This window comes from Myotis daubentonii, chromosome X (assembly GCF_963259705.1).
Source record: "Myotis daubentonii chromosome X, mMyoDau2.1, whole genome shotgun sequence".
NCBI lineage: Eukaryota > Metazoa > Chordata > Mammalia > Chiroptera > Vespertilionidae > Myotis > Myotis daubentonii.
Window position 1 is genome coordinate 138,181,400 of NC_081861.1, and position 12,230 is coordinate 138,193,629.

The 12,230-nt window shown below is 54.0% G+C and overlaps 1 protein-coding gene across 2 annotated transcripts in view; it reads left to right on the forward strand.

Moving 5' to 3' along the window:
* Positions 1-761: 761 nt before the first annotated feature.
* NLGN4X (neuroligin 4 X-linked) overlaps positions 762-12,230 on the forward strand; it is a 120,935-nt gene continuing 109,466 nt past the window's right edge. For both annotated transcript variants that reach the window (XM_059679040.1, XM_059679041.1), the window contains exons 1-2: positions 762-787; positions 8,902-9,665. In XM_059679040.1, coding sequence (XP_059535023.1) covers positions 9,212-9,665 — 454 coding nt within the window. In that variant the 5' untranslated portion in view covers positions 762-787; positions 8,902-9,211. The remainder of the gene's footprint in view (positions 788-8,901; positions 9,666-12,230) is intronic.

Sequence of the window (12,230 nt, forward strand, 5' to 3'; positions counted from 1 at the left end):
CCCGCAACCCAGGTACATGCCCTTGACCGGAATCGAACCCGGGACCCCCCAGTCCGCAGGCCGACGCTCCATCCACTGAGCCAAACCGGTTTCAGCAATATATGTTTTTTTAAAAAAAGAATTACTCTATGTCGCTAGCACTAACTTGTTCCTATAACGACCCAAATGAAAGCTGGTAGAGGATGTAAACTTGCCCAGGTGGTGTGGCTCAGTGGTTTTGGGTCGACCTATGAACCAGGAGGCCAGGGTTCGATTCCCAGTCTCGGCTCCATCCCCAGTATGGGGCGTGCAGGAGGCAGCCGATCCGTGATTCTCTCTCATCATGGATGTTTCTCTCTCTCTCTCCTTCTCCTTCCTCCCTGAAATCAATAAAAATATATATATATATATATATTTTAAAAAGCCCTAGCTGGTTTGGCTCAGTGGATAGAGCGTCATCCTGTGGACCGAAGGGTTCCGGGTTCGATTCCTGGTCAAGGGCACGTGCCCGGGTTGGGGGCTCGATCCCCAGCAGGGGGCGTGCAGGAGGCGGCCGATCCGTGATTCTCTCTCATCATGGATGTTTCTCTCCTTCTCCTTCCTCCTTGAAATCAATAAAAATATATTTTTTTTATAAAAAGCATGCATGCTTGAATTTGCTGCAGTCCCCCCCCCCCCCCCCCCCCATCTCTTCCTGCCGGCAGCGACCTCTGTCGCTCTGTTGATTGACAGGGAAACATGTTCTGAGCTGGGAAGGCAGAGTGTCTCCGGGGCCGCCTCGTCGTCTCGCCGGAAGGACCGGGTCATGGTGAGTGTCCTGCGCAAAACCCGCCGCCCGCCCGCACAGACCTTTCCTGCGGCCGCCTTTGCAGCCTGGTTCGCGGGAACCCCGCCGCGCGGGCCCCGGGCTGGGGTGGCGAGAGTCCGTCCTTTGCAAATGGGCCCAGAGTGGCAGGGGCTGGGAAGGGAGGGTCGCGGGAGAACGGCTCCTTCATTAAATCGCCGCGATGTACATGGTAACGGGTGCGTCTTGCATTAGCCAGAGCCACCGCCCTTTGCAGACCCCAGGCCCTTTGCAGACCCCCAGCTCTTTGCAGACCCCCAGCCCTTTGCAGACCCCAGGCCCTTTGCAGACCCCCAGCCCTTTGCAGACCCCCAGCCCTTTGCAGACCCGCAGCCCTTTGCAGACCCCCAGCCCTTTGCAGACCCCCAGCCCTTAGCAGACCCCCGGCCCTTTGCAGACCCCAGGCCCTTTGCAGACCCCCAGCTCTTTGCAGACCCCCAGCCCTTTGCAGACCCCAGGCCCTTTGCAGACCCCCAGCTCTTTGCAAACCCCAGCCCTTTGCAGACCCCCGGCCCTTTGCAGACCCCAGGCCCTTTGCAGACCCCCAGCTCTTTGCAAACCCCAGCCCTTTGCAGACCCCCGGCCCTTTGCAGACCCCAGGCCCTTTGCAGACCCCCAGCTCTTTGCAAACCCCAGCCCTTTGCAGACCCCCGGCCCTTTGCAAACCCCAGCCCTTTGCAGACCCCAGGCCCTTTGCAGACCCCCAGCCCTTTGCAGACCCCCAGCCCTTTGCAGACCCCCAGCCCTTTGCAAACCCCCAGCCCTTTGCAGACCCCCAGCCCTTTGCAGACCCCCAGCCCTTTGCAAACCCCCAGCCCTTTGCAGACCCCCAGCCCTTTGCAAAACCCCAGCCCTTTGCAGACCCCCAGCCCTTTGCAGACCCCCAGCCCTTTCCAAACCCCCAGCCTTTGCAGACCCCCAGCCCTTTTCAGACTCCCAGCCTTTGCAGACCCCAGGCCCTTTGCACATCTCCAAGCCTTTGAAAGACCCCAGCCTTTGCATACCCGTAGGCCTTTGCAAATCTCCCTCCTGCATTGGCTGTGAACTGCCCACTTAGCATAGCCTTTTGCCTGCTTCCCCATGCCCATAATTCCGACTTCCCCATGTAATCTTTGTCCCTCTGCCCAGCATACGCAGCTGGCTGATGGGGAGGGCCGAGCAGATGTTTGTGGAGGACCTGCTGGTCTCCGATGCCGCCGGCAGGATTGGGATAAACGCTCGTGTGGGATTAAACATTTAAATTCGTCAGCCATCGGACCCACCTGGTGCAAACCCCTCTGAAATCCATCGTGCAGCCATTGGCCACCCCAAGCTCACTCCATTCCAGCATTTCTCATTTCACGGTGTCCGTAACTTAATGGCTAAAATACTGATGCCTATTCACACTGGACGGCTATTGTTGTAATATATATATATTTTTTTAGTCTGAAGGAAAAGAGGTCAGTGCCAATAACGAAATAGTTAGGTATTGCATGATTTATTTTTTAAAAACATATTTTATTGATTTTTTACAGAGAGGAAGGGAGGGGGATAGAGAGTCAGAAACATCGATGAGAGAGAAACATCGATCGGCTGCCTCCTGCACACCCCCCACTGGGGATGTGCCCGCAACCCAGGTCCATGCCCTTGACCGGAATCGAACCCGGGACCCTTCAGTCCGCAGGCCGACGCTCTATCCACTGAGCCACACCCTCTAGGACCTTTCATTCAATTTTAAATTGGAGGAACCCAGTTGGGGTGGCTCAGTGGTTGAGCGTCGACCTAGGAACCAGGAGGTCAGGGTTCGGTTCCCGGTCAAGGGCACATGCCTGGGTTGCGGGCTCGATCCCCAGTGTGGGGGCGTGCAGGAGGCGGCCTATCCAGGATTCTCTCTACTCATGGATGTTTCTGTCTCTCTCCCTCTCCCTTCCTGTCTCTGAAATCAATTTACAAAAAATCTTTAGAAGAATGGATGGATGGATGGATGGATGAATAAATGGATGGATGCATAGATGGATGGATGGATGGATGGATTAATAAATGGATAGATGGATGGATGGATGGATGCATAAATGGATGGATGGATGGATGGATGCATAAATGGATGGATGGATGGATGAATGGATGGATGGATGGATGGATAAATGGATGAATAAATGAATGGATGGATGGATAGATGAATGCAGAAATGAATGGATGGATGGATGGATGAATGCAGAAATGGATAAATGGGTTAATAAATGGATGGATAGATGGATGGAAGGATGCAGAAATGGATGGATGGATAAATGGATTAATAAATGGATGGATAGATGGATGGAAGGATGCAGAAATGGATGGATGGATAAATGGATTAATAAATGGATGGCTGGATAGATGAATGCATGCCGGGGTCCAACCCCAGCAGGTCCAGGGGTTCCCAAAGGCGTAGACGGAGTCGGCGAAGAAGGAAGGACACGGAGACAGCGTTCAGTTGATCAGCAGCCTAGCCAGGATCTCTAGCCCGGATCTCCAGAGAGGCTCTGCTTCAGATCTCCAGCGAGGTTCTGTAGCCATGTTCCCTTGCTAGGTTCTCCAGCCAGGTTCTGTCCAGGCTCTCCAGTCAGGTTCAGTGTCCAGGTTACAGTCAGGTTCTCCTGCCAATCTCTGTAGTCAGGTTCAGTCCAGGATCCCTTGCCATGTTCTCCCGCTAGGCTCTGTCTCTAGGCTCCGAGGCCAGTCCCTCTCCAGGATCCTCCGGCATGCTCTCTCCAGCGAAGTTCTGTCTCTAGGCTCCATGTAGGTTCTGTCTTCTTGATTCTGTTCTAAGTTCTGTGTGTTTCTGTCTTGTTACAACTGTATTTATACCAGTTGATTCAATCCTATCAATCTCTATTACAAAGGTTAGGGCGTTTCTTATCTCCATTCCAGGGAGAAAAGATTATGTAGTTTAAGCATGATTGTTCGTAGTTAAAGGGATTAATTACCCACCTGGCACTTAGTTGAGGGGTTTTATTCCCTCCCTAACTTCAGGGGAAAATCCCTACCTGGGGATTCAACCTTTCTTGGAGAGGTGACTTTGGTTAAAACACAGCACCAAGAAGGTGAGCAAACACATCAAGAACCGTATGCCATATATGCCAGGTCCCTTGAAACAGCAAGGATGGACCGGCTCCCGGCAAATGCAGAAATGAATGGATGGATAAATGGATTAATAAATGGATGGATAGATGGATGGAAGGATGCAGAAATGGATGGATGGATGGATAAATGGATTAATAAATGGATGGATGGATGGATGAATGCAGATATGGATGGATGGATAAATGGATGGATAGATGGATGGAAGGATGCAGAAATGGATGGATGGATAAATGGATTAATAAATGGATGGATGGATGGATGGATGAATGCAGAAATGGATGGATGGATAAATGGATGGATGGATGGATGGATGAATGCAGATATGGATGGATGGATAAATGGATGGATAGATGGATGGAAGGATGCAGAAATGGATGGATGGATAAATGGATTAATAAATGGATGGATGGATGGATGAATGCATAAATGTATAAATGGATTAATAAGTGGATGGATGGATGGATGCATAAATGGATAAATGGATTAATAAGTGGATGAATGGATGGATGGATGGATGCATAAATGGATGGATGGATAAATGGATGGATGAATGCATAAATGGATAGATGGAGGTGAGGGGACAACTTGCATCCTACGCTTTTATTATATAGGACTACAAATTGATTTTTAAAGTTATATTGAAGATATCATGGCGTGTGGGGATGGCTTCTGTTTTGCACGCATGGCAGTTACCCGGTTAAAAAGACTGCATGCTAGTCTTTCCTGTTGAAACACAATCTAATAGAAAAAAAAAACACGAAAAGCAAGAAACGCCAGCATTGATGGTGTGTGGCCGTGAATACCCTCATGGGCAGCCCTGTTCTGCGGATCTGGCCACCTTGGGGGTTCGCCTAGAGAATTTCATAAATACCAATGCTGCCACCCCCTCCCAGCCCCCCCAGATTCTGAATCCCTTGGCTCGGGGTGCAGCTGGGACCGGGAGATTGTTCATTCGTCCCCGGGGGGACCCGACTCACAGCCTTTGAGATCCAGGGACCGAGAGCAGCTGGGAGTGTTGCTTTAATTTAAAAATCCCATCCAGCCCCGGCCGGCGTGGCTCAGTGGTTAGAGCCTTGGCCCACAGAGCGAAAGGGTCCCGGGTTCGATTCCCGGTCAAGGGCGCACATGCCCGGGATGCAGGCTCCTTCCTCCCGGGCCTTGGCCCTGGTCCGGGAACATGCAGGAGGCAGCCCGGCGATGTGTCTGTCTCACGTGGAGTTTCCGTTTGTCTCTCTCCCTCTCTCCTCTTTTTCTCCCTAAAAATCAATGGAAAAATATCCTCGGGTGAGGATTAAAAACCAGTAAAAAGTACAATAAAAAGTAAAATAAAGTAAAATAAATAAAGTAAAAAATTAAATAATAAAATAAAAAAATCAAATTAAAAAAACAAAATAAATAAAATAAAATCCGGTCCAGTGTTCTCTTTATCTGGATACAGATTTTCCCATTAATAATAATAATAATAATTGTTATTATTCATAAGGGTGCAGCCTGGCCAGTGTGGCTCAAATATATTTATTGATTTGAAAAAATCAGATATATTTATTGATTTCAGAGAGGAAGGGAGAGAGAGAAACGTCCATGAGGAGAGAGAATCAGGGACCGGCCGCCTCCTGCACGCCCCCCACTGGGGATCGAGCCCGCAACCCGGGCCTGGGCCCTTGACCGGGGATCAAACCATCCATGACCTCCTGGTTCCTAGGTCGACGCTCTATCCACTGAGCCACACCAGCCAGGCCACGTGAGGTTCGTTATTTCAGGGGCTGGGACATCAGTTCCGGCTCGAACCCTTGCTCGTCGTCCGAAGATGCTGGTGTCGGAGCCGAATTCTCCTTCCTGGGAATCTGGCCTTTCCAGCCCTCTGCCGGCTGGAGGGTTACGTTCCCCCGATAAGCACTGGGGGTTCATGCAACGCACGCTCCTGTGTTTGCTGCGATTCCACGTCCGTGCAACGCACCTTCCACCTGCTCAGCGCCGGACCGGGTGCAGGTCTCGGTGTTACTCCATGACATGCTGGTGGCTTACAGAACAATTTATTTCTTTAAAAATATATTTTCACTCGAGGCCCGGTGCACGAAATTCGTGCACGGGGATGGGTGTCCCTCAGCCCAGCCTGCACCCTCTCCGATCCAGGACCCCTGGAGGGACGTCCGGCTGCAAGGATGGGGCCTAAGCCGGCAGTCGGACATCCCTCTCCCAGTCCTGGACTGCTGGCTCCTAACCGCTCACCTGCCTGCTGGCCTGGTCGCCCCTAACTGCACCCCCGCCAGCCTGGTCGCCTCTTACTGTACCCCCTGCTGGCCTGGTTGCCCCCAACCGCCTCCCCTGCTGGCCTGGTCGCCCCTAACTGCACCCCCCGCCGGTCTGGTTGTAGGCAGCCATCTTGTGAGGGCGTGATGGTCAATTTGCATATTGACTCTTTATTCTATAGGGATTGATTGCAGGGAGAGGGAGGAAAGAGAGAAACATCCACGAGGAGAGCGAATCATGAACCGGCCGCCTCCCGCCCGCCCCCCCACTGGGGATCGAGCCCGCCACCCGGGCCTGTGCCCCTGACCGGGGGGTCAGACCAACCGTGACCTCCTGGTTCCTAGGTCGACGCTAACCACCGAGCCACACCGGCCAGGCTCTGTTTATTGTTTCCGGGGCCTGGGGTTCGGCGCAGTTGCATTAGGAACTGGGTCGCCCTCAAACCACACCCATCCTCCCGGCCGGACGGCGGTTTAATGAGAAGATCGTCTACACACGTGCGTGCGTGACCTCTGCACGACCCCGTCGGGGCGGGCCGGCTGAGAATGGGCAGGAACAGAAGGGATTTCGGATGATTAAGCAGGGGCAGCTCCGACAGTCCCGGCCGACGGCTTTAATGGGGTTTAATTGGGTTGAGGAGAAAGAAATGGCTCTGAATGGGAGGCTAGCAAACAGCCCAGGAAAAGCATTCGTGGCCGGAAAAAAAAAACCACACCTCTGTGACGTCCGATGACGACTGAGAAAAGGGGGGAAAAATCCACCTTTTCACCTGCTTGTGTGCAACTGGGAGATAGAAACCGCCCACATGTATAGGGCGTCCCCCCGCAATCCCCCCAAAAATGTATAATCATTTCAGCAGCCGATAACTCGCTTCAGGTTGAACTTGACGTGTTAGTCAACAGTGGCTTTATAACCCGTCAGAGCGTGTATCTGTTTTTTGGGGCAACTTTTATATTTAAAAAAAAAAGGAAGAGGTGTTTTTGAGTTTTTTAAATATATATATATATATGTATATGTATATATATTTTAATATTTTACTTTATTTTTTTCAGAGAGGAAAGGAGAGGGATAGAGAGTTAGAAGCATTGATGAGAGAGAAACATTGATCAGCCGCCTCCTGCACATCCCCCACTGGGGATGTGCCTGCAACCAAGGTACATGCCCCTGACCGGAATCGAACCCGGGACCCTTCAGTCTGCAGGCCGATGCTCTATCCACTGAGCCACACCGGTCAGGGCTAAATATGTATTTTTTTATTGATTTCAGAGAGGGGGGGAGAGGGAGAGAGAGAGATAGAAGCTTCCATGATGAGAGAGAATCATGGACCGGCTGCCTCCTGCACGCCCCCTACTGGTTGGGGATGGAGCCCGCAACCCGGGCCTGTGCCCTCGACCGGGGATCAAACCAACCGTGACCTCCTGGTTCCTAGGTCGACGCTCAACCACTGAGCCACGCCGGGCGGGTGAAAGTTGTGTATTTATTGAGTCCTTGTGTCATCTCACATCATGCCAGGGGGAAGGATGGGTACAGTTAATAGGTGGTTAGAGAGAGAGAAAGAGAGAGAGACAGAGAGAGAGAGAGAGAGAGGGAGGCCATGTTTGCATAACTGTTATTACAGTCCATTGTCACAATTGTTCTGTTTTCTTATTATTGTGAATAGCTTTCTATACCCAGTTTAGAGGTCAACTTTGTGCCCTTGGCTGGTGTGGCTCAGTGGATAGAGCGTCGGCCTGCAGACAGAAGGGTCCTGGGTTCAATTCCCGGTCAGGGCACATGCCCGGGTTGCAGGCTCGATCCCCGGCGTGGGGCGTGCAGGAGGCAGCCGGTCCGTGATTCTCTCTCATTATGGGTGTTTCTCCATCTCTCTCCCTCTCCCTTCCTCTCTGAAATCAATCATATATAATAAAAGCCTAATGTAAAGTGTCCAGTTGGCCGTTCAACCAATCAAAGCGTAATATGCTAATGATATGCTAAGGCCGCTCAACCGCTGGCTATGACATGCACTGACCACCAGGGGGCAGACAGTCGACCGGTCGACCAGTCGCTGTGACGTGCACTGACCACCAGGGGGCAGACAGTCGAAGGGTCGACCAGTCGCTATGACGTGCACTGACCACCAGGGGACAGACAGTCGACCGGTCGACCAGTCGCTATGACGTGCACTGACCACCAGGGGGCAGACAGTCGACTGGCCGGCCAGTCGCTATGACGTGCACTGACCACCAAGGGGCAGACAGTCGACCGTTCGACCAGTCGCTATGATGTGCACTGACCACCAGGGGGCAGCCAGTCGACCGGTCGACCAGTCGCTATGACGTGCACTGACCACCAGGGGGCAGACACTCCAACCAGTAGGTGAGCTTGCTGCTGGGGTCTGGCCGATCGGGACTGAGCGAGACGGGCCGGACACGCCCTGGAGCCCTCCCTCCCGTGGTCCCTCCCCAGCTGGCCATCCTCCTGCATCCCTCCCTGGTCCCCATTATGCACCAGGGGGGTCCCTCGTCCTGGCCTGCGCCCTCTCGCAATCGGGGCTGAGGGCACCCCCCCACCCCAGTGCACGAATTCCGTGCACCGGGCCTCTAGTAAAATATACTTAAAAGCAAACAAACATTCTACGGGAATAAGCATTGAACTGGGTGGCGGGTCTCAGGGCGCATGGAGGCGTTAGCGGCCCAGGTGCCTCTGTTCTGGCCTCATTATCTCCGTCTGCTTTCTCCTCCCGCCAGGCTGACCGCTGGGCCCTGGATTCATCCTAACGGATCCTCTTCGTCGGCCGGTCTCGGATGGTCTTGCGTCTTTGGAGCCTCGTCCTTGGATTTCAGGATCCCACGAAGGCTTCCCCGTCCACCATGGGCTGCCCGGATCACGGCTGGCCCGGCCCTTGACCGTGACCTCTGTCTATGACCTTTCCGCGACCCGCCCCGGCTCATCGCCTGCCTGGCCCGCTCCCCCGCTCTCCCCGCGGGCCGGCTCCCCGGCTCCGTCCGGCTCTGCGTGCTGGGGGTCGCGTCTCCCACCCGGATGCGGCCCTGAATCATGTCGAGACCCCGCGGACTGGCGTGGGGCCCCCTGGCCCTGGTCAGCTCCAGCGTCTACCTGTGGGTCACGGCGTTCGCCCTCCGTGCCGCGCCCGCGGCCGGCCAGGCCCAGTACCCCGTGGTCAACACCAACTACGGCAAGATCCGCGGCCTGCGGACGCCGCTGCCCAATGAGATCCTGGGCCCCGTGGAGCAGTACCTGGGGGTCCCCTACGCCTCGCCCCCCACGGGGGAGCGGCGGTTCCAGCCCCCCGAGCCCCCGTCGTCCTGGACCGGGGTGCGCAACGCCACCCAGTTCGCCGCCGTCTGCCCCCAGCACCTGGACGAGCGGTCGCTGCTGCACGACATGCTGCCCGTGTGGTTCACGGCCAACCTGGACACCCTCATGACCTACGTGCAGGACCAGAACGAAGACTGCCTGTACCTCAATATCTACGTGCCCACGGAGGACGGTAAGTGCCCGACGGACGCGGCCGGCGGCGCCGCCCGCCCGCGCCCCTCGCCTCTGCCCCCCGGGGCTCCACCGCGAATCGATTTCCTATAAACCCAGGTCGATTTTTTCCTCTCTATTTTGAACGTGGTCACGGACGCTGGTTCCGCTGTCTTTCCGTGGCCTCTGTCGACGGACGGTTAATGCGGGAATGAATGACTTCACCACTTTCATACCCAGCCCTTCTAGCCGCGCTCTGGCGTCTAGATTGGCAGATGTTACAGAACGTGCGTCGGAGAGTGATACTCGGTGGTATCTAGTTCCTCCCTAAAGGGGCGAATCTTCCCCGACATAGTGGAATCTGCGGAAAATAATAGAATGATGGAAATACAGGATTCAGGACCGGGTCGCGCTCAGGGGGGTGAGCTGAGCGCAGACGGGATGGCCCCGTTGGCGTCCGTATGCGGCGGGTTGACTGGTCTCCGTTTGGTTTATGTTTTGGGGGTTGGAAGAATAGAGTGTGGGGGATACACCAGCGAGGGGTGTCTTAATAAAAAGGTTGAACTTTATTATTGCGGGGGAGTTCGTGTGGTTGACGTAAATTTGGGGATTCCGTTTTCCCCCAGCACGCACCGCGATCGAACGGCGAATGGGCGTCGCCCGGCGATTGTGGCTGCGTGACTAAATCACGTGTTTGCCTGTGGGAAACAGGCCCTTTTGTTCTGAATAACAGGCTGAATAATAAATATTATTCCTATTGAATAATAAATCTATTGGAACGCCCGCGTGCAATATCTGAATTCCGTCCAGTGCTGGTAACACGTGTCTACTTCCTGCCTATGTAGATTTGCTTAAAAAATTGTTTTTATTGATTTTTTTTTGAAAGAGAAGACGAGAGAGAGAGAGAGAGAAACATCCATGATAAGAGAGAGAATCACGGATCGGCCGCCTCCTGCCCGCCCCCCGCTGGGGATCGAGCCCGCAACCCAGGCGTGTGCCCTGACCGACCGGGGATCAAACCAACCTTGACCTCCTGGTTCACAGGTCGACGCTCAGCCCCTGAGCCACGCCGGCCGGGCCCAGGCACATTAAAAGTTAAAAATTTTTATAGCATCTAAGCAGACGAAAATTGCGGGCTTCCAGGATCCCTCGTTTCTCATTCCGCCGTTTGCATGCGCTATTTTTGGACGCGGAGAGAAGAGACGTTTAGGAGGAAAATTTTCCTGGAATTGGAGGAGGCAGTTGCAAGCATCGCAGAGCTCACCTGCTATAAGACAGGAAACTGTGTCCTTTATAAGATTTACAGGGGACTGTCTTGTTTCCCCCCCCTCTCCCCTGGAATCCTTGTCAAATGATTTTCAGGGACATGTTGGGTGCCGGTCTGCCATAAACCATAACATTTTTCAGCTGATCTCCAACCTTGGGCGTTGCCTGCCATATAGCCCTTTCTAGATGTAGATTCTCAAGGGGGATGTAGCCCTGGTCGGTGTGGCTCAGTGGATGGAGCGTCGGCCTGCGGACTGAGGGGTCCCGGGTTCGAGTCCGGTCAGGGGCACATGCCCGGGTTGCGGGCTCGATCGATCCCCCGTAGGGGAGCGTGCAGGAGGCAGCCGATGCATGATTCTCTCTCATCATGGATGTTTCTCTCTCCCTCTCCCTCTCCCTTCCGATCTGGAATCAATAAAAATATATATTTAAAAAAACTAAAAGCCCGGTGCATGGACTCGTGCACCGGTGGGGTCCTTGGGCCTGGCCTGCGCCCTCTCGCAATCCGGGATCCCTCGGGGGATGTCGGAGAACCGGTTTCAACCCAGTCCCCGCAGGCCAGGCCGAGGGACCCCAGTGGTGCATGAATCCGTGCACCGGGCCTCCAGGATGCATATAAGATCTTTGCTTAATCTCTTCCCGCCCTCCCCCTCTCCCCTTCCCTCTGCGATTCATCAGTCTGTGCCATGTTTCCATGCCTGTGCGTTGAGCGTCTGCCCCCTGGTGGTCAGTGCGCGTCATAGCTACCAGACAGCCGGCGGGTTGCTTAGGCTATTATATATATAGATAGATTCTGAGCTAAAAAAAACCCCAAAAAACCATGGGGTTCAGCCCGGCTGGCATGGCTCAGTGATTGAGGGTCAACCTCTGAACCAGGAGGTCCCGGGTTCGATTCCCGGTCAGGGCACACGCCCGGGTTGCGGGCTCCATCCCCAGTAGGGGGCGTGCAGGAGGCAGCCGGTCCGTGATTCTCTCTCATCACGGATGTTTCTGTCTTTCTCTCCCTCCCTCTCCCTTCCTCTCTCTGAAATTGATAAAAGTATATATTTTTTTAAAAAAAGACATAAAGGGAGGCGGAAAGATGCCCGACAGGATAAAGGAGGAAAATTTCTTTGAACATCCGTTGCTCCTCACGGGCGAGCCTTTAACCTCACGCACAATGCCTGCCTTTCAGGCAGAAAAACCTTCTGATTGGGGAGGCTGGCCCACAGTCGACCGCCCGGGGAGAAAAATCCATAGTTTCCGCGATGACGGAGGCGTCGCCGCGCAATTGCGCGCGCTGAAACCATTACCCATTAGGCCATTCATTTCACGGCCGCAC